Source organism: Cynara cardunculus (assembly GCF_001531365.2).
Source record: "Cynara cardunculus var. scolymus isolate 2C chromosome LG 13, CcrdV1, whole genome shotgun sequence".
NCBI lineage: Eukaryota > Viridiplantae > Streptophyta > Magnoliopsida > Asterales > Asteraceae > Cynara > Cynara cardunculus.
The window spans coordinates 14,584,768-14,605,251 of record NC_037540.1 but is presented as its reverse complement, the minus strand read 5'-3'; the positions used below and the strand labels follow the sequence as shown (position 1 = coordinate 14,605,251).

At 32.4% G+C, this 20,484-nt stretch overlaps 2 protein-coding genes across 6 annotated transcripts; both read left to right on the top strand.

Moving 5' to 3' along the window:
• Window positions 1-255: 255 nt before the first annotated feature.
• Window positions 256-2,398, top strand: LOC112525187 (traB domain-containing protein). Of its 2 annotated transcripts, none has more exons than XM_025135194.1 (7): window positions 256-672; window positions 941-1,069; window positions 1,168-1,256; window positions 1,452-1,526; window positions 1,611-1,718; window positions 1,802-1,897; window positions 1,975-2,398. In XM_025135194.1, exons 1-7 carry the CDS (start codon window positions 645-647, stop codon window positions 2,227-2,229), a joined length of 780 nt encoding a protein of 259 aa, XP_024990962.1. In that variant the 5' UTR covers window positions 256-644; the 3' UTR covers window positions 2,230-2,398. The 2 variants fall into 2 exon arrangements, with proteins under 2 accessions (XP_024990962.1, XP_024990961.1); XM_025135193.1 differs by having other exon boundaries at window positions 262-672; window positions 954-1,069.
• A 1,093-nt stretch (window positions 2,399-3,491) lies between these two features.
• LOC112525696 (serine/arginine-rich splicing factor RS40) lies at window positions 3,492-7,565 on the top strand. Of its 4 annotated transcripts, none has more exons than XM_025135922.1 (6): window positions 3,492-3,567; window positions 4,597-4,707; window positions 6,029-6,141; window positions 6,283-6,518; window positions 6,598-7,227; window positions 7,339-7,565. In XM_025135922.1, exons 2-6 carry the CDS (start codon window positions 4,602-4,604, stop codon window positions 7,373-7,375), a joined length of 1,122 nt encoding a protein of 373 aa, XP_024991690.1. In that variant the 5' UTR covers window positions 3,492-3,567; window positions 4,597-4,601; the 3' UTR covers window positions 7,376-7,565. The 4 variants fall into 4 exon arrangements, with proteins under 4 accessions (XP_024991690.1, XP_024991689.1, XP_024991691.1 ...); XM_025135921.1 differs by having other exon boundaries at window positions 7,336-7,565; XM_025135923.1 differs by lacking the exon at window positions 3,492-3,567 and adding an exon at window positions 5,504-5,818 and having other exon boundaries at window positions 4,625-4,707; window positions 7,336-7,565.
• Window positions 7,566-20,484: the final 12,919 nt, after the last annotated feature.

Below are 20,484 nucleotides of genomic sequence, written 5' to 3'. Positions count from 1 at the left end.
AAATTAAAATATTTTTTTTTCAAAACTATATAAAATTATATTATATCGATAAAAATAAAAAATAAAAATTAAACCCTAAAATCGAAATTTATATCGATTCAATCGGTACAAAAAATCATGCTAGAATAAATCAAGTTGAAAGGAGGAAGAATGGTGCAATTTGGGGCGGTTATGGTTCCTACACGTCACCACAAATCAATCAATAATCTTTATCTTCCACCCATCTTATACCTTCAACAATCGCCATAGCCAACCATTGTCGTTACACTTTCAAATGGAACTGCTAAAATCTCTATTTCCATTTCCAGTTTTCACTCCAAACCCTAATAATTTCACCATGATCAGGCCCTCCAGACATTGTTTTCAGACGAGGGTTTCGATTAAACCTCCACCGCCAGAATTCGACTTCAAGTCTGAAATCCTAATCGGATCTCGAGTCATAATTGCCGAGATGCATCCGGAATTGCTCGACTTAGCCGACGAAGGAAACTTAGTTGTCATCAGAAAGAATCAATTTGGTCCTGTCCCGGCATGGCGATCTGAGTTCGTGGAGCCTGAGACTATCTGGTTATTCGGTACAAATCACGTGTCTCAAAAATCCGCCATTGACGTCGAACGAGTTGTGCAGGCCGTGAAACCCGATAATGTCGTCGTCGAGCTCTGTAGGAGCAGGTAATTGTTCATTTATGCACTTTTCTTCAACTTCATTTTGCATCGAATATAATCTCTAGTTTATGGCTTCAAATCTGCTAGATTTTGAACCAAAAAGGGTCTTAAATTGATGTGAATTACGGTATGATTTGATTCGGGTAGCTTAAGCCCCTCCCTCAATTCTTTGCAGTTGAATGAAATCAGTCAATATGTTAGTCGATCTAGATTTAACCACCATTTAGTGATTTAGGATGTGCTTCCATCCATGGCTTAACTTGACTTGTTGCAGAGAGCATTTTCAGAGCAGGAATCATGTACACATCAACTGATACCGAGGTCGAACCACGGCTAAAGCCCAACCCTTTTTCGTTATCTGGTTCTGGGTTCATTGGTGCCGTTGGTCGCAGCATCAATCTAGGTAACCATCCAGCCATTTCCCAGAATCCCAGTTTCCATTTCATCTGCAGGCTCGGTTTCTTGGCTAAAAACCAAAATTAACAAGTTTTGTTCGAATAGGTGGTCAAACGGCTCTAGCATTACGTCTATTGTTGGCAACATTCTCTTCCAAGATTTCTTCGAACATCAATCGCCCTTTTGGCGACGAGGTACGCAGTTTCAAGCCTAGAGACAACATCAGTAGGTTTGCATACTTTTCATAAACAACTATTCTACTCTTTTGAATAGATATCAGGTCTGCATACATTTTAGTTAGGATATATCAGACTCGTTTGATTTTGACAACATTAGTAAGTGGGAATCTACACGTTTTACACCGTGCCAATTAACAAATTTCGTGTTAGTTTCGTGCTGCAAGAAAAGCTTCGGAGGAAATAAGTGCTCAGGTGGTACTAGGAGATCGGCCTATCGAAATAACGGTTTGCAGCTCGATCCATTTTTCTCATATTACCTATTAATCGTTCAATTTTCCCTTGATTTGCGTTATGTGATCCTTATTTCAGCTCCAAAGGGCGTGGAGCTCGCTAAAATGGAGCGAAAAACTAAGCCTCGTTGTCGCAATTCTCCGAGGAATAACATCATCCTCGGACCAATCCAAGATAAACTTTAAGGTTGTGTATTTATCTACCCATCAGTTTCATAATCACACACATAATCGTAAAAACTAAGCTGATATTTCAATATCGTGTTTCAGGAATCAACCACAAACGACAGCGATTTTCAACTTTACGAGCAGTTGAGTTTCTCGTATCCGTCATTGCTACAACCTCTGATCCATGAACGTGATACCGTAAGTTTCTTCTTCATTTTGAGGTCCATATCAATGATAGAAATCCAAGGCCTTAACAGTTGGTTCTGTTTGTTCAGTACATTGCTTGGTCTCTGAAGCGAAGCAAAGCTGTAAGAAACGGTAAGAGAGTGGTTGGGGTTATCGGAAGAGGACATTTGAACGGTGTGATCTATGCACTGATTTCCGATCTTGGAGACTTGCGGTTTCGTGATCTTGTTGGGGAGAGATCTTCAACGGATGGATCTTGGTTGAATACCATCGTAAAAAACTTGGTGAGAGACACGATAATTGGTGTCGTGATATGGGCTTTGTACGAACAGATAAAGAATTGATGCATACCAAACGCTACAACGAAAGGATCACAAGGATTAACACCAACGTTTTCGACTTCGTCTCATGCAAGTTAAAATCGCCTCTCGGTGTTATTCCTTGTACGTATGTCATTTCAGTATTTTGCTTTGTTTGGTTGAAATGTATGTAATAGTAAACTTCGACTTTGTGGACGTAGCTGTCAGAATATCGTGTAAAAAGCAAAAATAATACTATGCTGTTAAAGAATTTTGCTCTCTATCATTATTTTGTGATAATTAAAGTTTCCATGAATTAAATTAAATTAAATTAAAATAAAAAAGTCAACACATGAATTATTAGTGTAACGGTATGTGGGTTATTTGTAGAGCTTAACATTCGAAATATATGTGTCTCAGATAAAATTAGAAGAGTATTCGCACAATGCAGCGAGACACATCTCAATTTTAATGTTCTATTTTATTATTTGTCTTTGTCGATGTTATAATACGATTTTATTTATTTTTAAGAAAACAATAATGATTTTATTTTTGAATAAAATATAAATTTGAAAAAAAATATATCAATGTTAATATCAAATCAACTATTTAAAAACTCTCTTTTTTATGTAATTTTTTTTATTATAATTTAATTTAAGTTTAATAACGAAATAATTTATTATTGGTTTAATAATATAACATTTTATAAAGATACTAATTAAGTATTCTGTTATAACTCAATGATTATTCTAATTNACGAAATAATTTATTATTGGTTTAATAATATAACATTTTATAAAGATACTAATTAAGTATTCTGTTATAACTCAATGATTATTCTAATTATATTTTAGATTTTTTATATTTAAAATAATATGTTTATCCTGTATTTGATTATGTTTATCTGCAGTTAATTACACGAGTTCAGATATAGAGCTTTAATAAGTTGTACTTACGTACAATTTACTTGCAATCTTTAGTTTTAAGTAATATGCATTAATAAACTGTACTTTATGCATAAAAAATGATTTTTAAGAATTTTTATCAAATACTTTATAATATAGTATAGATATTATGTAATTAAAAAATTGATGAATTAAAAGTATTTAAGTGGGAGGTTGTTTTGTTGCCAAAAAAGATAAATAAGTAAAAGAGTAGCAAAGGGGAAAAACTATAAACTAACACAGTCAAGGGTCTTTTATGTAAAGTTTTTATTTTGACTAATCATATTTGCGCATGTGAATTAAGCCAGGGGGCTCTGTGTAAATTCTCTACTATATATAGAAACTACAGCTACCTTGCCGTCAGTGTCCCTAAAGATATTTTATCCTCATCGGCCTCTCTTCACTGCAAATTAGGGTTTTGCTGTTTCGACTTTTGAAGGTAAATACCTCGTATATAAAATTAGTCTTCAATTGATCTTAATGTTTGAATTATAATTTTGTTATCTTAACGTGTTTGCTTTTTAGCATGTTGATTATACATCTGAATGATTGTATATCGTAGGATCTGATGCTGTTTTGAACATCAATCTTTTGCTTTTAAATCTGTTTTTAGTGATGTGTTCCCATCCGGAGTATCTATTCCATGAACGTATAGATCTAGAAATTTGTTAGCATGATTTTTCTTTTTAAGTTTTCCGTTGACCTGCGTATTGCTGTGAATTTCTTTGATTGGGCGTTTTAATTATAAGGTAAGGCGCTACTTGTTATGGGAGATTTCAAAGACTTGTTATTTGGTTTGTCTTTTAGGCACATTTTTTCATATTAGGTTTTGTCGATGTTGTTTGGTGGGATGAGTCATGCGGTTATTAATTTTTATTTGATGAAAAAAGATTATTAGATGGTTGGTAGGTCGGTCTTCAAGGCATATCTATCTTGCAGGGGTTTTGAAATTTATCATTGTTCGAGTGATTTTTGTTCTGCCAACAAGTGCAATTGATTTAGGATTTTTTGATTTAAATCAAATGCTCGTAGGGCATGTCTGATGAAAAGAACCTTGATGTTTAGGATACCACATATGGGATAATCTGATAACGATGTATATTTCAGATCAATGGAGACACTCGAGTAGAATTAGAAGGGCAACACATTCCTGATATATTCACTGATTCCATTTGCAATAGGAAATTATCTATTCTCTAGCTGATGGTAGGATTTTGGTATAATTTTTCTGTAAGGAGGCACATCAATTCTACTTTGTTGTTATATGTGATTGAGCATCCGTGTCATTGTGCTAATCCATTCTTACTAATATCTGATGTTGCTCTATCTTTTATTTTTATATAACTGGACTAGTTCTATTTTAATCTGTTTATTTTGAGTCATTTTGTGTTTTTATCGAATTATCTTAGTAGTTCTATTTAATATTGGTTACATATATGCTTAACAAAGTGTCTTTCTTTTTCTGAAGATAAAATGAGGCCCATCTTCTGTGGAAACTTTGAGTTTGATGCACGACAGGGTGAACTGGAGAGACTATTTAGAAAATATGGAAAAGTTGATAGAGTGGATATGAAGTCTGGTAATTTTTGCTTGTTACATTTTCACCCTCTTATCTTGTTTTTATGTCACTCAAGTTATTGCATTATTTGTTACCATGTGCTATATCTATAAGCATTTGAAGGAAGTTTGCAAGAGTTTTGCTCTCTAATCAAATATTATATTAAATATTTGGGAAGTTTTTGGAAGATTATAAACAAGATTTTTCAAAATTCATAAACTTGTAGTTGTCAGTATATGCATCATATCGACGGTAATGGGGTTCTACCTGTAAGTGGAAGATTCTACTTCCCCCTTCAGCATGGAGCATGTTTGGTTTTGTTTTACCACATGCAGACGACGATTCAAAAGGTAGTCATGTCAACCTGGTTGTAGCCTGACTCGGTTTTGGAGCACTATGGGGTTAATTTATGAAGCTTCGTGAGATTATAATTCTGCTTTATCAGATGCATGTTTCAGTTATATATATTTTTTTATTACATATGGTTCTTGTGAACAATCTAACATCAATCATCAACATATTCCAATACAATTTGTTGATAAGTAAGAATAGCAAATGCGATCCATACCATCACACAACGGACCACAAGATTTGCAAAGTGAAAGGTTCCCTATGTTCCAGAGACTTCTACGTTCCACGTTGTAAAGGTGGTGGCCTGGATAAGGTAGGGCCTCAACGACTTCCGAATCATGTCACTCAACCAGCTGCAGTGCCTTCATTGTTGCGTTGTTATGGGGTGTCCGGATGTGTTTAAGAAAAGAAGAGTATGATTATTGAAAGTCTAAAACCCCCATACTCAAATAATTCTTTGGCGCAGGATTACCTTGGATTTCTCCAACTATCCCTGGCTGATGGATCATCATCCGCATTCCATTTCCAGGCCATGACGGGCTTCCTCTTCTCCTTTCTGAGAAGAGCCATTCCGATCCACTTTGGCATCACCATCACACATTCACCACAGACATTGTTGCCTTTCATTCCACGTGGCTTTTGCCCAGTCCTCATTTTCAGACATGTTACCAGAGGCAACAGAATAGATGAAGGCACCTTTTTTACTTATTCTGCCATGAGACATCCATCCAATCCATCCTTGGATTCTAGTTCCATGACATCTCTTAGTTCATTGCGCAAGGTCTGTTGCTGATTTACTGGTCTATCGTTTCTAGCTTTAACAGATTGGTCTTTTATAAAAGGGTAAAACTGTAAACAGTGTATGCAAATGTCTGGTGAAAAATTCGCCAACTCGGAGGATCGTATCCTTTTGTGTTGGGTTATAGACTAGTTTTAATGCTTACATAAAGTTGCATCTGGTTAATTGACTTTATCCTTTGGTTATTTACAGGGTTTGCTTTTGTTTATATGGAAGATGAAAGGGATGCTGAAGATGCCATTCGTGCACTTGACCGCTATGAATTTGGTAGGAAGGGACGCCGACTTCGTGTTGAGTGGACAAAGGTAACATGCATTGCAAGTCTATCTTGCTGCCATGTATATATATAATAGAAATGTTCTTCTAATCAATATTATCCTGTGATAGAACCTTGGTAGAAGATTCTTTTTATGTTGCTAACTTATTTTGTTGTTGGGTTCTGGCAGCAAGAACGCAATGTTAGACAACCTGCAAGTTCTAGGAGATCTTCATCTAATTCGCGGCCATCAAAAACCCTGTTTGTAATCAATTTTGATCCGTATAATACTAGGACAAGGGATTTGGAGAGGCATTTTGATCCTTATGGTAAGATTTTGAATATAAGGATCAGAAGGAATTTTGCGTTCATCCAATTTGAGTTGCAGGAGGATGCCACCAAAGCTCTTGATGCTACAAATATGAGGTACTCAACTTTCCTACTGTCTTGGTTTGTAACTTGTAGATGAGCACTTAAACTAAAACATTGTTTTTTTCATTTGCAGCAAGCTGATGGATCGGGTCATTTCGGTTGAATATGCGATTAAAGATGATGATGATAGAAGGAATGGGAATAGCCCTAATGGAGGTCGTGATAGGTCACCTCGTAGGAGAAGTGATGACAGGGGAAGGTCACCAAGTCCGTATAGGAGAGAGAGGGGAAGTCCGGATTATGGGCGAGGACGAGATAGGGCAAGTCCTGATTATGGTCGTGGACGAGGCCGCAGCCCCAGTCCGGCACACCGGAGGGAGCGTGGCAGCCCTGATTATGGTCGTGGTGCTAGCCCTAATGTGAATGGGAAGGAGAGAAACACAGAGTACCGTCGTGATGCTAGTGGAAGTCCAAATGGAAGGGTGAGGAATGCGGATTATCGGCGTGATGCGAGCCCGAGTCCTCGTAGGGAGAGGGAAAGGAGTGGTCGTGTGTCGATCCCAAGGGAGAGGGAGAGGGAGAGGGAGAGGGAGAGAGAGAGAGTGAGTCCTGAATATGAACATGGTGCAATCGTGAGTCCTCGGAGTGAAGGTCGAATAAGCCCAGATGAGTCTCCTCGTGAAGCAAGCCCGGATGCAAAGGCAGATCTGCGAGAGAGTCCTGGGTATAGTGGAGCTGAAAGCCCTCCTGAAAGGTATCGAAGGTATGTGGTGTGTATTCATTCTGAATGATACTTGGTTTTTTTTTTTATGTTTTTTTTGAGGCTATGTATGCTTACGATGTGTGCGTGTTTCTCTTGCTATGTATGCAGTAGGTCACCGGCAGCGGCAAGAGAGAGATCTCGTTCTTGAAAATGTAAGAATGGATGGTAGGAGGAGGGGTTAAGTTTGAATTTGAAAAACAAAGAAGAATGTAATGGATTTTTTTGTATTTGTTTCTGTTATGTTACTTGACTCCTGAACCTGAACCTGAACCTGGTGAGAGTGAGTCATAATCTTAGATTTATCCTTCTTTCTATTTCAATCTGTGTTGGTTTCAAGATGAACATCTTGCAAGTGGCCAAACCCGTCGTTAATTTGTCAGTCTCTGCCTTCTGGAGCTGTAACCGGTTATTGGCTGGTTCCAGTTTTAGTCGTCTCTAATTGAAGATGGAAAAAAGAAATTTAGAATAGGAATTCTGTAACCGTTAAGCATGAAAAAAGTTAAGTTATGAAATTGAATATGATTAATTTATAAGAATGAAGATTTTGAATTCCTTGAAAATGCTTTTAAAATTGTAATTTGTAGCTTAAAATATGACGCCAACTTAACTGAACTGGTACCATTCCAAGAGTGAAATTAGTATGATTATTTTTATTAATTAATAATAACAATCATCGATATCTACATTACATTCTATTTGGAAAAATGGATCTATACCAACATGAAATGAGAAGACAATTGGTTGCAATTCTATTCCATTTGATGCTATCCAATGTCCAAACACAAGTGTTGATTCCAATTTTTATTTGAAACTTCATTCAAATTAGCCTGAGAGTTGAAACGAATTAGTTTCGTTTATATTGGATTTGAAATTGAATCTATTATAATCTAATATTTGATTTGAATGATTTCTTATATTTGAAATTTCGTTAGCATAGGATTTTGAAATCTTACGTTGATATTTTATGGGATTTCTATGTAATAATGTTTTAAAATATGTGAAAAAACTTTTGTTTTGTAATAATCAGAGTAATTCAATTATTTTTAGAGTGAATTACAAGTTTCGTCCTTGTGGTTTATGTGTTTTAACACTCTGGGTTTATGTGATTTAACAACAAATTTTCACTTTTAGTTCAATATTTTATATTAAAACAAAGAATTACAGTTAGTCTCACATGATCCCAACTCTCTCTCTCTCTCTCTATAGGGTTGAGTTTTCAGGTGAGAATGAGAGTAACATAAGAAGTGTAAGAAACGATCTTCATCGTTGGATGCACATTAGGATGAGATGCACCTGATCAATCTCTGTATCAAACGCCATTTATGGGTGAGTTTGAGATTAACGGTGATCTAGAGTCAAGATCTCTTCCTACTTTCTCACTTTAACTCTCATTCTCACACGATCCTTCCCGTATATATATATATATATATATATATATATATATATATATATATATATATGTTATTAATTATTAAGGATATATTAATATACAATACTCAAAGAGTAAATTACACGTTTGATCCTTGTGGTTTTTATTACATAGTTGGTCCCTACGACTAAAACAACCAAAATGCCCTTTAAATTAATCTACTTAACCAAAAAAAAAAACTAACGAAGTATCCAATGTGTTATAAAATGCAAATCACAGGGATGTAATACATACATATTTCAATATAAGTATCCAAAATATTAAAACACATCGACTAAATTTATAATTCACTTTTATTTTTATAATTATTTATATTTTGTTTTTATAAATTATTTATAAATAATAGAATTCAATTGGATTTAAAAATTTACAAACCAAACACGTTAAAGATTAAATCCTTTTAAATCAAAATCATTTCAATCCCAAATCATTCTACCAAATCAAAATCTCTAAAAACATTTCATCAAACTTAGGATCGTTTATCAAACGCTTATCCGAGTAAAGTGCTTACCAAGTCATATTAACTTACCAGATGAATATGGTAAAGACCAAGAACCTTAGCCGGTAAGACTAAGACAAGTACCAAGAGTCTTGCCCGGTAAGTGAAGATGACAACTCTTACTATGGTAAACGCTTATTGGGTAAATTGCGGCATACAATGCCGTTTTGGTGGACTAAGATCTTACTTGATAAATAAATGATAAGTGTTACATTTTACCAGTAAGCATTTACCGACTAAGTGTTTGATAAACCCCCTAAATGTAACATTTATTTATGCAAGTCACATGGTAACATTTAGTGACGAACTAAAAAGCTGTTTAATGGAGATCCAATGAATTAGGACAAATTCTATTCATACTCTCTTTTATAAGAACCTATCAAACTTTGATACATCCTCTATATTTTTCATTTTTAACCCTTTTTCATAATTTTCATTTTATCCTTTATATTTTTTTGATTTATTATTTTTAACCCTTTTGATATATTTTTATTATTCCTTTTACATTTTCTATTTTCTAATTTATACCTTAATCATATTAATTAATTAATAACGTATCCACTAAAATACATATTTTAGTATTATAAATATAATTACATTTTAAAGGTTAAAAAACATATTAAAAATAACCTTTATGACTTTTATTTTTTTATTATTGTATAATTTTGATACTTTTTTTTTTGTAATTGTACATGATCTTATATTTATATTTACTGATTATCATTCTCATTTTTTATTATTTTTAGAGTACCATTTTCTTCATTGTTTGCTAATTTCTCGTTCTCCAGTTGGTATTTTTTTGTGTGGTATAGATACTTTATAAATGTGTAAAACTAATCAATTTATAATTATATAAATATGTGTGCATATATATATATATATATATATATAGGGGCTTATAAATGAACAGGAACAGAGGCTTGTTCATGTCCGTTCATTTAACTCAACTAAACAAACGAACAAATACGAAATGTGAACGAACGAAATATTTTGTCTCCATGTTAGTTCGTTAAGAAAATATGCTTGTTCGTGTTTATTTATGTTCGTTCATTAATTAAGATGCTTAATGAACATAAACGAACKAACGAACACAAATAAAAAACTACCACTATTCATCATCATTTTGTTCCTAAAAAATAACGCATCAATGTGAAAACCGGATAACTTAAAAGGGATAAAAACAATGCTAAAAATTTAAATTAATTAATGATTTACATATTAGAACAACTCTAGTTCGAGTCTAGGCATCTTAAATCAATACCTAAATCTCTCAAACTTATGCTCTGATACCAACTTGTAATACCCTAAAATCTGGATAGAGCGACTGATTTAAAAATTCCATTAATACAACAAATAAAGGGGTAAATCCCTTTCTTTTACTCAATACTTAAATTACCTCAAATATTAAATCTAAAATCAACATCAATAAGTGATAGAACGAGCCTTAGATAAAGACTAAGTTAATATTGGGTGTTACTATAATCCAATAACTATCGATATCTCCAATTGCGAAAGACAACAACAAATAGCTAAGTCGTTTTCGTGAATATATCTAGCACTCATATAATCACGGTGTCGTTAGTACCATTTCCCAAGAACCTGATACACATGCCAACAAAGAAAAGTTTAGGCTTCACGCCAAGTGAGCTCAAACAGTTTTCATCATAATCATAAAATGGTAAGACCGAAAGACTGTTGATTTAAGTCGTAATTTTTTTAAATGAAATGTATTTATCATAACAGCAACATCTTTATGAAACCCACCATTTCCTGACGAAAACCCAATAATCAGAACACCCATTTAAATGAAACAAAAATCCAATACTCATACAATCAAGAATAAATCCATAAATCGTTGAAATGGAAAACATAGCTCTAATCAAGTCATTTTATATAATTAGATCATATTTACCCTTGGAAAGGTGTAAGACATCATAAGATGGCGGAGGAGAACCAATTTGCCATTGGTTGTGACAGAAAACATAAGTAAACCATAGTTCAATGTTATGTAAGCATCACTTATGGATAAACAAACATTGACATCAACCTTATCTGGGTCTTTAGTCAAATGAGTTAACAAGTTCAACTTTATCCAAGTCTTTTTCCTTGGGGAGTTACCAAGTTCAACTCTATCCAAGTCTTTACCTTGGGATCTGCCAAATCCAAGTTAAGCTCATTCACTAGAAATGACAGTCACTACGGACTACACGGTCATCAAGTTCAACTCTATCCAAGTATTTACCCTGACACCCCCACTATGGATCACACGATCATCGAGTTCAACTCTATCCAAGTCTTTACCTCGATTCCTCCACTGATCAAAGTCTTAGCTACGATACATGGAATACTATCCCATTCCAACTGACTCCTATGCCTATGGATCAATTCCATTATAGTCTAAATTACATGACATCAACTGAATGAATAACGCACTCAAAACATGTAATTATCAATAAATATGCCATAACCGCATATAAAATCCAAAATCTCAACATAAAGCAAAACAAACCGGACAAATGTCCCTGAGATGCATCCAAGTCAAACCTAGCCAAAGGCTCACCAATATGATTGACTATTCAATAAAAGTCATCAAAAATAATAAAAACATATTTAACTAACATTTATGCAAATACATGCTTCAAAGACATGATTAACTCAAAAACACATCATTAGTTGAGACAAATAATTTTCCAATTCAATCATACCATTTATATTCCCAAAATGTCCCGTACTAACACAACAATATGCATTTTCCAAACAATTTATAAAACTAAATACACCAAAGTGCATTTATATCAGGTATAATATCTGATTTTTTGTCCCCCAAATTATAGGGTTGTGATGGTAAATTGTGTTTAAGGGTTCTGAGAGTAGAAATGTTTGAATTACTACAATTTTATATAAAATACTACAAGATTTATATATATACTAGTCAAAATCCCCCCATGCCTTGAAAAACACCCCTAAAGTGTCAAATCGGTGTGTCATAGGTTGTCTTCACTAGAGGACAAATATAGGGTCAAAATCTCCCCTAGGGGCGATCTGGAGATAAGTGGGGCCGACTTGCATATATCAGGTATAATATCTGATTTTTGTTCCCCAAATTAGATATATGTGGGACTCCTCCATACCATTATGGTTAAAATCTGTCCCATAAAGTCAAATCGCCCGTGAGTAGTTATTTTCCTTAAATTGTCTTAAGACTGGTTATTTGTTAATGTAAAGTGTGTAAAGTGGTATTTTAGTTAATTTTCCATGAATAAATCCAAACATATTCAATATTGGATTCATTTTTAATGTACCAACAAAACAATTATAATAATGTAATTTGTTAAAAAGAAATGTATTTTAGTTTACACACGATTATGTATGTTAGTATAAAAATGATGTAAAATGAAAAATGAAAAAAATAAAAAAAATAAAGTAAATTAAATAATTAATTATAAGAGTATAAAAATATAATTTATAATTAAATAATGAATGAATTCACGTTGTTGAATTTGTGTGAGAATCCCTATTCCCTAGTAGGCAATGGGAATTCATGTAAGGGGTATGTTTAACAATCCTCAAACTAATTGTTAATGTTAATTTACAACGTTTTTTTATCGGGTTGAACCTCTTATCAATTTAAGGGTTCATTTACCAAATTTTTACCTAGATAAACGTTTATCAAATCACATTATTTTATCGGATGAATATAACAATGACCAAAATCTTACTCAGTAAGAGCAAAGATAATGACCGAAAAACTTATGCAGTAAGTGGGGACAAAGACTTTTACCACTAGTAACATTTACCCGGTAAATTATTGTATAGAATACCGTTTTGATAGACTAAAATTTTACTCAATAAAAAATGATTTTATTAAATTTTATCAATAAATACTTATCTGGGCAAATGTTTGATAAATGGTCCTAAATAGATCCTTACTTGCGTTAATATTTGCTGCATTCTACTGCAAAATTATTATCCAATCAGTCATTGCCTGTTGGTATCCATTGCATTTAACAACAAATTATTGTTTAAATGCTGGTGTTTTGAAGGTAAAAAAAAAAACAAAAAATTATTGCTTACCTGTTTAATATTTAATTCAAAACACTTTGTAAACATCTATCTTTTAGTCAATTCTTACTCCATATAGATGCTCTTTACATTGGTTAAGTTGTCTACCTAGATAAAAAAGTATTATTGATTACGGGAGAGTCAAAGAGAGAGAGACTGGATCATTTTTTAGGGTATTTTTGACATTAATTTGTTTGAAATGACTTAATAACGACAACGAAAGGTCCCAACGTTTTCCATATGGTCTTTTTGGCTTAATGACTTAAGAATTAAGTCGTAAATAAGCAATTAAGTATGAGCAGATGAATAACTTGTTCAGACCCTTAGAACTCATTAAATTAAGCTATACCATATTATGATTCTGTAAAATTATTCAAATAATTATAAAAATAAATAAATTCACATAAAATCCAAAATGGGATTTTCATGTTCCTAAATGACAAATCAAAACACTAAACCAAGAAAATTGGCTTTGTTGAAATGGCCAATTTCATGATCCAATGATCATCAATGAACTTAAAATAAAACATTAATCTAGGACAACTAGAGGGTTTGTCCATAAAAATATCCTCTTTTTGATTTGAATTCGTCCTACAAGACATAATATATAGGTCGTTTCTATCGATAAAAGACATTAATATTTGACCTGATCCTATTAGCCTGCATCGCATAAGACGCACTCTTTAAACCATTTACATCTATAGACACCATCGAACTTGAATCGGTTCCTTGGATTTGAGGTTAGTGTTGCATTAGACATATTTCTTAGACCGTTTTCATCGACAAATCAAAGAAAACCGAGTTCTTGGTTTTAGGTTAACGTGGTGCTTAGACATGACCTAGATTGAGATAAGGGATATCCCGTGAATAACTTTAAACATGTTCTAATTTTGGGACAACCTAGACATCTTGATATAGTTTAGAACCGATCTAAACTAGGATTAACATATCACCAAAACCAAATACTGAAAATAGTTTTGATGACTGTGTATTTTTCAGCCTCAGCTTTTGCGACCAAATTCTCTAGAAATATAATACATTCAAATCAGCTAAAATCATGATTAAGAATTATTTGTGGTTCATTGCTAATGATTTATAAATAACCCATAATTTATGCTTTACGTTGATGTGAGATGGGTTGTCATACGACTGCTACATATCGTCAAAAAACTAAAATAACGACGATATGATGTTTATGTGTCGATTTCTTTAAATAATCATGTTGAATAACAAGAATTTATGTTTATGAAGATATTAACAATTTTTAAAATGAATTTACAGAAGGGTTTGTTAAAAGACTAGCTATGTCATCTTTAACACTACTTATAAGCACTGAAACGAGAAGATACATAATCGAACATGAAATTGAAACAGCAGAAAGTAGTAATACCTTAACTCGGTAAACGGATTATAGATCCTCTAAGATCATTAAAATATTTTTCCAACCGAAATAGCTGCGCCCGATGAGGACTTCATTGAGGATGTTGCTGTTCAGATCATCTTCTGTAAAATCCATGTTTGTTCAACATGGACAAATGCTCATATGTTGGGATCTTGTACTGAATTCAACTCTTGAAACAATATTTAATTCCCCTCCCTTAGTTTTTCAAGGCATAATTTTTACTTTGGATCTTCAAATGGTGGTGTTGACTTTGTACAATTCTCATTTTTAACTGCTCTAAAAGTTATCTGTTTTCTTCTTCAAGGGTGTTGATAAAAATGGTATATTCTTATACTCGCAATATTATCATTTGAAACACCACTTTTTTGCCTTTTCAATATCGGGCCGGTACATATATGCAACTTTCTTGTTGTTAATTCCATAGTTTGAACTCGAGCCTAAATTCTGGGGTGGATTGAGTAATGATGCTAAGTTTTTTTCCCTCAACATCCTGTACCAATTAATTACAAGCGGTACCCAAAATTATATATCGTATATCAACCAACTGTATTTGATACTTTATTTGTTGTTGTTATTGGTTTGTACAAATCTCAAGTTGTGTACAGAAAATTTGCCTTTTTGTTCAAATTTTAAGTGACATTTTAAAGTTACAAGTAAGACATGTCATGTTTAAGGCTTTTTAATTGAAAGAAATAAAAATTGCAAACATTCAACTATTTAAACAAAAAAGTTAAGTAACAATGTTTGATATTTAATAGGGAAAATTTCATAAAAACCCACAAACTATCTCATTTTGAATGATTAAGTGTCTAAACTATTTTTTTAAATGAAAAAACCATTAAATTTTCTCATTTTGAATAGTGAATATTTTTTTATAATAAATAAATCATCTAACTTTTGAAAATTGGTTACCTACATTCTTTTTAATAAAAAAAAAACTACTTGTAACTCTGTAAGTAACCGAATAGAAATGTCTTAAAGTAAAAAAGAAACTTAAATCAATTTTACTATTTACAAACCTTATGCCTTTCAAACCCCTCGCAAACAACGGTATCACTCCCCCTCGACACTCTCTGTCGTGTATCATCGTCTGTTTTTCATATTGGCTATCACACTGTTGGCCTCGATCTCCCTCTAATGTATTACAGTAATATTCAACTTCTAATACCATATATCAGAGTTTGTATATTTCAGTAACAAATCCGTAATTCTTTAACAACGATGTCACAAAATAATTACCGTAGTAAATAAAACTTAAAGGTTAATTATAAAGTTATTACACCAATGACTCGGTTTGTGGGTATACTTTGAGTCATTTGGATATAAGTCATTAAAAATTGATAACCAGTTTTTTTTTTTTTTTTTTTTTTATAAACATTATCTCTTAAAACTTAAAACTAATCAATTGTTGGTGTATTACCAATTTTTGGTGAAGTCAAAAAATTAACCATGAATTAACTCTGAACAAATAACTCTAAAGTTCACGTTAAATTTTATAAGAAAATTTCAAGAAGGATCAATGACAAACATCAAGTCAAATGTATATCTGATAGAGATTAAATACTGCATTTATCATACACACAAACAATTAATATTAAAAATATGTTATTTTTTTTTATTTATGTTAACATTAAAAATATAATTAATTTAAAAATATAATTAATTTAAAAATATTCACTGTTGGACTTGTTCCAAACATATCTACGAGACCTTTCTAACGATGTAATTTTCAAAATAAAAAAAGTATTTTTTAATGTATTTTTGCTAATAATTAATTAATTACTATGATAATGGTATAAAATAAAAATTGAAAACGGAAGGGAAGTAAATTAAACCCACTAAAGTCTTTGAAGGGTTAAAGACGTAACTGATTTCCATCAACCATGACTCTTTATTTCTTAATTTTTCATTTAAACTACTAAAGGTTTTATTGTTTATGGTTTCAACCCAAAAAAATGTTATAGTTTCATCCTAAAAAATTTATGATTTCACACTTATATACCTTAAAAAATTCACTTAGGTGGCGTTTGTTTTTTAAGAGGTGCTGAAGTCTGAAGTCTAATTTCACTTCTGATTTTTAAGAGGTGGTGCTGAAGTCTGAAATCTGAATCAGTCAGACTGTTTGTTTTTGTAAACTGACAAACGTCTGAAGTCTGAAATTCGAATCAATAGTTTGTTTTTGTAACCAACAAAACATATCAATATGTATAATTTCTGATTTCACTTCTGTTTGTGTTCCCAACATTCTCTTAATTCTTCCTTCTCCTCTAGATCAAGCCTTCCATCCTCAATCTCCACCCTCATCCCACCACCATCAACCACCGTCCACCACCACTCCTCTAAAATCCAACGTCCAAATCCACCTCTAAAATCGAAGCAAATATCCATCATGATGAAAACTACAGGGATGAAAATACATTGATTCATGAGGATAAAGGTGCACAACTACTGGTTTGCACAGGAACGAAAACACACAGTGGCGAAAACCCACAGGAAAGAAAACCCTCTTGATTTGGATCTGATTTGGGTCGATTTGAAACCACCAGAGGCGATGGAGGGTGAACTCAATTGATTGAGACGATGAGAAGGGTGAAGTCGATCAAATGATGAAGTAGAAATCGGTTCTTTGGATAATTTTCAGGATTAAGAGGAAAATAAATAGCTAGGCTATCACTTAATTTTTAAGAGGAAAATAAGGGATAAATGGCTCTGAAAGAAAATGAAAAACAAACGGTCTGAATTGTCTTGTGTCTGACCGAATTAGACATAAGTGGTAAAATAAGAGTTTTTTAAAAAAAAACAAACACCACCTTAAGCTCTCTCTCTCTCTCTCTCTCTCTATATATATATATATATATACTATCTTATAAAACAAATTTAACAAAAGTCTTAAAGTCTTAAAATACTAAATCAATATACCTTTTATATCACCTTTTCACTTTTTCACCTCCTCCTCTCCTCACATACACTCACACCCTCATATACACTCACCCTCTCACAACCGATTTTTTTTAAATTATAATTTTAATTTTACACTTTATACCTCTATAATTAGTTAATTAATTTATTTTACGTCCTTTACTTTTAAATGTTTTATTTTAAACATTTATCAAATTAATATACATAATCGTATATCAATTAAAACATGTTTAAAAAATTCATTTTTATTTTAACAAGTTACACCATTATAATCGTCTCGTTAATACCTTAGAAATGAGTTCAATATTGAATAATTTTTGACTTAATTATATTATTTTATATTATATATACTGTGAAAAAATATTTTTAATATTTACGATTTATACTTTTATAGTTATTTATTTATACATATACTATATATTGGGGTTAGGCTGTCCAAATTGCACTGTATAATATGTTCTGAATTAATATGTTATTGAGTTTTTTTGAAATATATATATACATGTATTAATTCAACCTTAATCTGAGTTTCTGGACAAGAAAGAGGGTAAGCAGTTGAAATTTCATTCTAAAACCCATCTTTTTTGGTTTTTTCATGGCTTATAATCTGTCAAATTTGTAGTTTTCTTTATTGGTTTTGAGTGTTTATCTTAAAACTCAAGTTTCTTGGCTCTTTGCTTTTGGTGTAAATCGAACACATTTGTGGAGTCGTTTAAATATGTTGGATTTTAAATATATTGGATTTTAAATTGTTATACAATTTTTTTCATCGATAGTCTGCAATTGAAACCATAACTCTTATTTATTCAAATTGTATTAATATGTAAAGACCAAGTGTAACATATATCATCGTTAAATCTTATCTTATAAAACCAGTGAAACTTCAAAATCGTTAAATTTCATGGCTCCTGCCGCATTGCGCGGGTACACAACTAGTATATATATACATATATATGTGTATATATATGTATGTATATATATGTATATATATATATATATATGTATATATGTATATATATGTATATATATATATATATGTATATATGTATATATATGTATATATATATATATATATATGGTTGGGTTCACGTGAGACCAATGGTTTTTCGTGAGACCCGTAAGACTAATTTATGTTCATTGATCAACTTTATAAGCTAATAATCTAATGGTCTAAAGTTACAAGGTGGCAGTTTTGTAATTATTAAGAAGTCTCATGTCATTTATTAATGTTCAGATCTGACAATTGTAAATCTAATCCAAGGGTTGAGAATTGGTCTTACGGGTCTCACGAAAAACCATTGGTTTCAAATGATCCCAAGTCTATATATATATATATATACTTGGGATCATGTGAGACCAATGGTTTTTCGTGAGGCACGTAAGACCAATTCTCAATCCTTGGATTAGATCTACAATCTAAACATTCATAATCACAAAATTGTCACGAGACTTCTCAATAATCACAAAATTGCCACCGTACAACTTTAAACCATTAGATTATTAGCTTATAAAGTTGATCAATGAACATAAATTAGTCTCACGGGTCTCATAGAAAACCCTTGGTCTCACGTGAACCCAACCCTATAGATATATATATATATATATATACATATATATAGACTTGGGATCATGTGAGACTCGTAAGACCAATTCTCAACCCTTGGATTCGATCTACAATATGACAATCTAAACATTTATAAATGCCACGAGACTTCTCAATAATCACAAAATTGCCACCGTGCAACTTTAGACCATTAGATCATTAGCTTATAAAGTTGATCTATGAACATAAATTGGTCTTATGGGTCTCACGAAAAACCTTTGGTCTCACGTGAACCCAACCACACACACACACACACACACATATATATATATATATATATATATATTTTCATGGACAACCATACCCAAAAAAATAAATCTACCAATAATATATTTGATACAATACTGTCAACCGATTGTAATGGCTATCAATTTTATTGATGCGACTAATACATGTGTTCATTCAAAGTTGTAACTTTCTTCCATATGGACCAAACTAATCATAACAAAGGTTTCACACACCTACGTCTCCATTCAAATTTGATTTTATAGACTTACAATCAAGTCCATATCTTTCATTTAATGGCCAATCAGTCCTCGGACTCATACTTTCAAGGCTACATCAATGACCCTTCATTTGAATATTTATTTCAACTCAACCTATTTATGGGTATTACATTCATATCTCAAACTTAGATACCAAATTGTTATTGGTAAAAGACTTCACCTACCTTCTCTAGGAAACATTCTCATGCATCAAAATAGATTGTTTGTAAGTGTCTTTTTTTGGGTAACCGCTCGTTGGATAAAAGTTCTTTTTTTTCCTCATTTACTAAGTAAGAACCTCGCTTGTTATTATGTCTCTTACCGAGTAAAATTCACGGTTCTTGCTATGCTCACCTGATAAACGTTGCTAAACTACTCCTTAGTAAGGCTTTAATGATTTGAAGTTGACGATTTCTACTGTTCTTTGAGTGTTCGACTTTTTTGATTTTCGACGATGACGTTCCAGTTCCAGAGGAAGAAGATTAACCGTAACGAGCCTAACAACGGTCCATAGGACGATGGATCGATCTTGATGATCAGTCGATGTATTGCCGACTGCCCGACTATATATACTCGAATACACGATTGTCAATTAAACTCTCAAATCTCAACCCTTCATTGTTTCTTAAATCTCAATCCTTCAAATCTAGATACAGTCGATTGCATTTTGTTGATCCTCTCTCTCAGTGATTTGATGATAATCCCTTTTTCCTTTCGATGTATTTTTGTGATTCTGTACTTTCAGTTCCAGCGATCAATRCACTGAGCATGTTCAGTGATCGCTGAAGAACTCGCATTGTAATTCATTCAGAGACAACGATACTTCAAGAAAACAACACTCACACCAAAGATCCTTCA

Bases quoted from the DNA above. Each gene is read 5' to 3' on its own strand.
- LOC112525187 (XM_025135193.1), top strand. From the start codon at position 275: ATGGAACTGCTAAAATCTCTATTTCCATTTCCAGTTTTCACTCCAAAC. The intron at 1,257-1,451 runs GTACGCAGTTTC...ATTTCGTGTTAG, and splicing joins ATCGCCCTTTTGGCGACGAG to TTTCGTGCTGCAAGAAAAGC. The intron at 1,527-1,610 runs GTTTGCAGCTCG...TCCTTATTTCAG, and splicing joins ATCGGCCTATCGAAATAACG to CTCCAAAGGGCGTGGAGCTC.
- LOC112525696 (XM_025135921.1), top strand. From the start codon at position 4,602: ATGAGGCCCATCTTCTGTGGAAACTTTGAGTTTGATGCACGACAGGGT. The intron at 6,142-6,282 runs GTAACATGCATT...GGGTTCTGGCAG, and splicing joins TTCGTGTTGAGTGGACAAAG to CAAGAACGCAATGTTAGACA. The intron at 7,228-7,335 runs GTATGTGGTGTG...CTATGTATGCAG, and splicing joins CCTCCTGAAAGGTATCGAAG to TAGGTCACCGGCAGCGGCAA.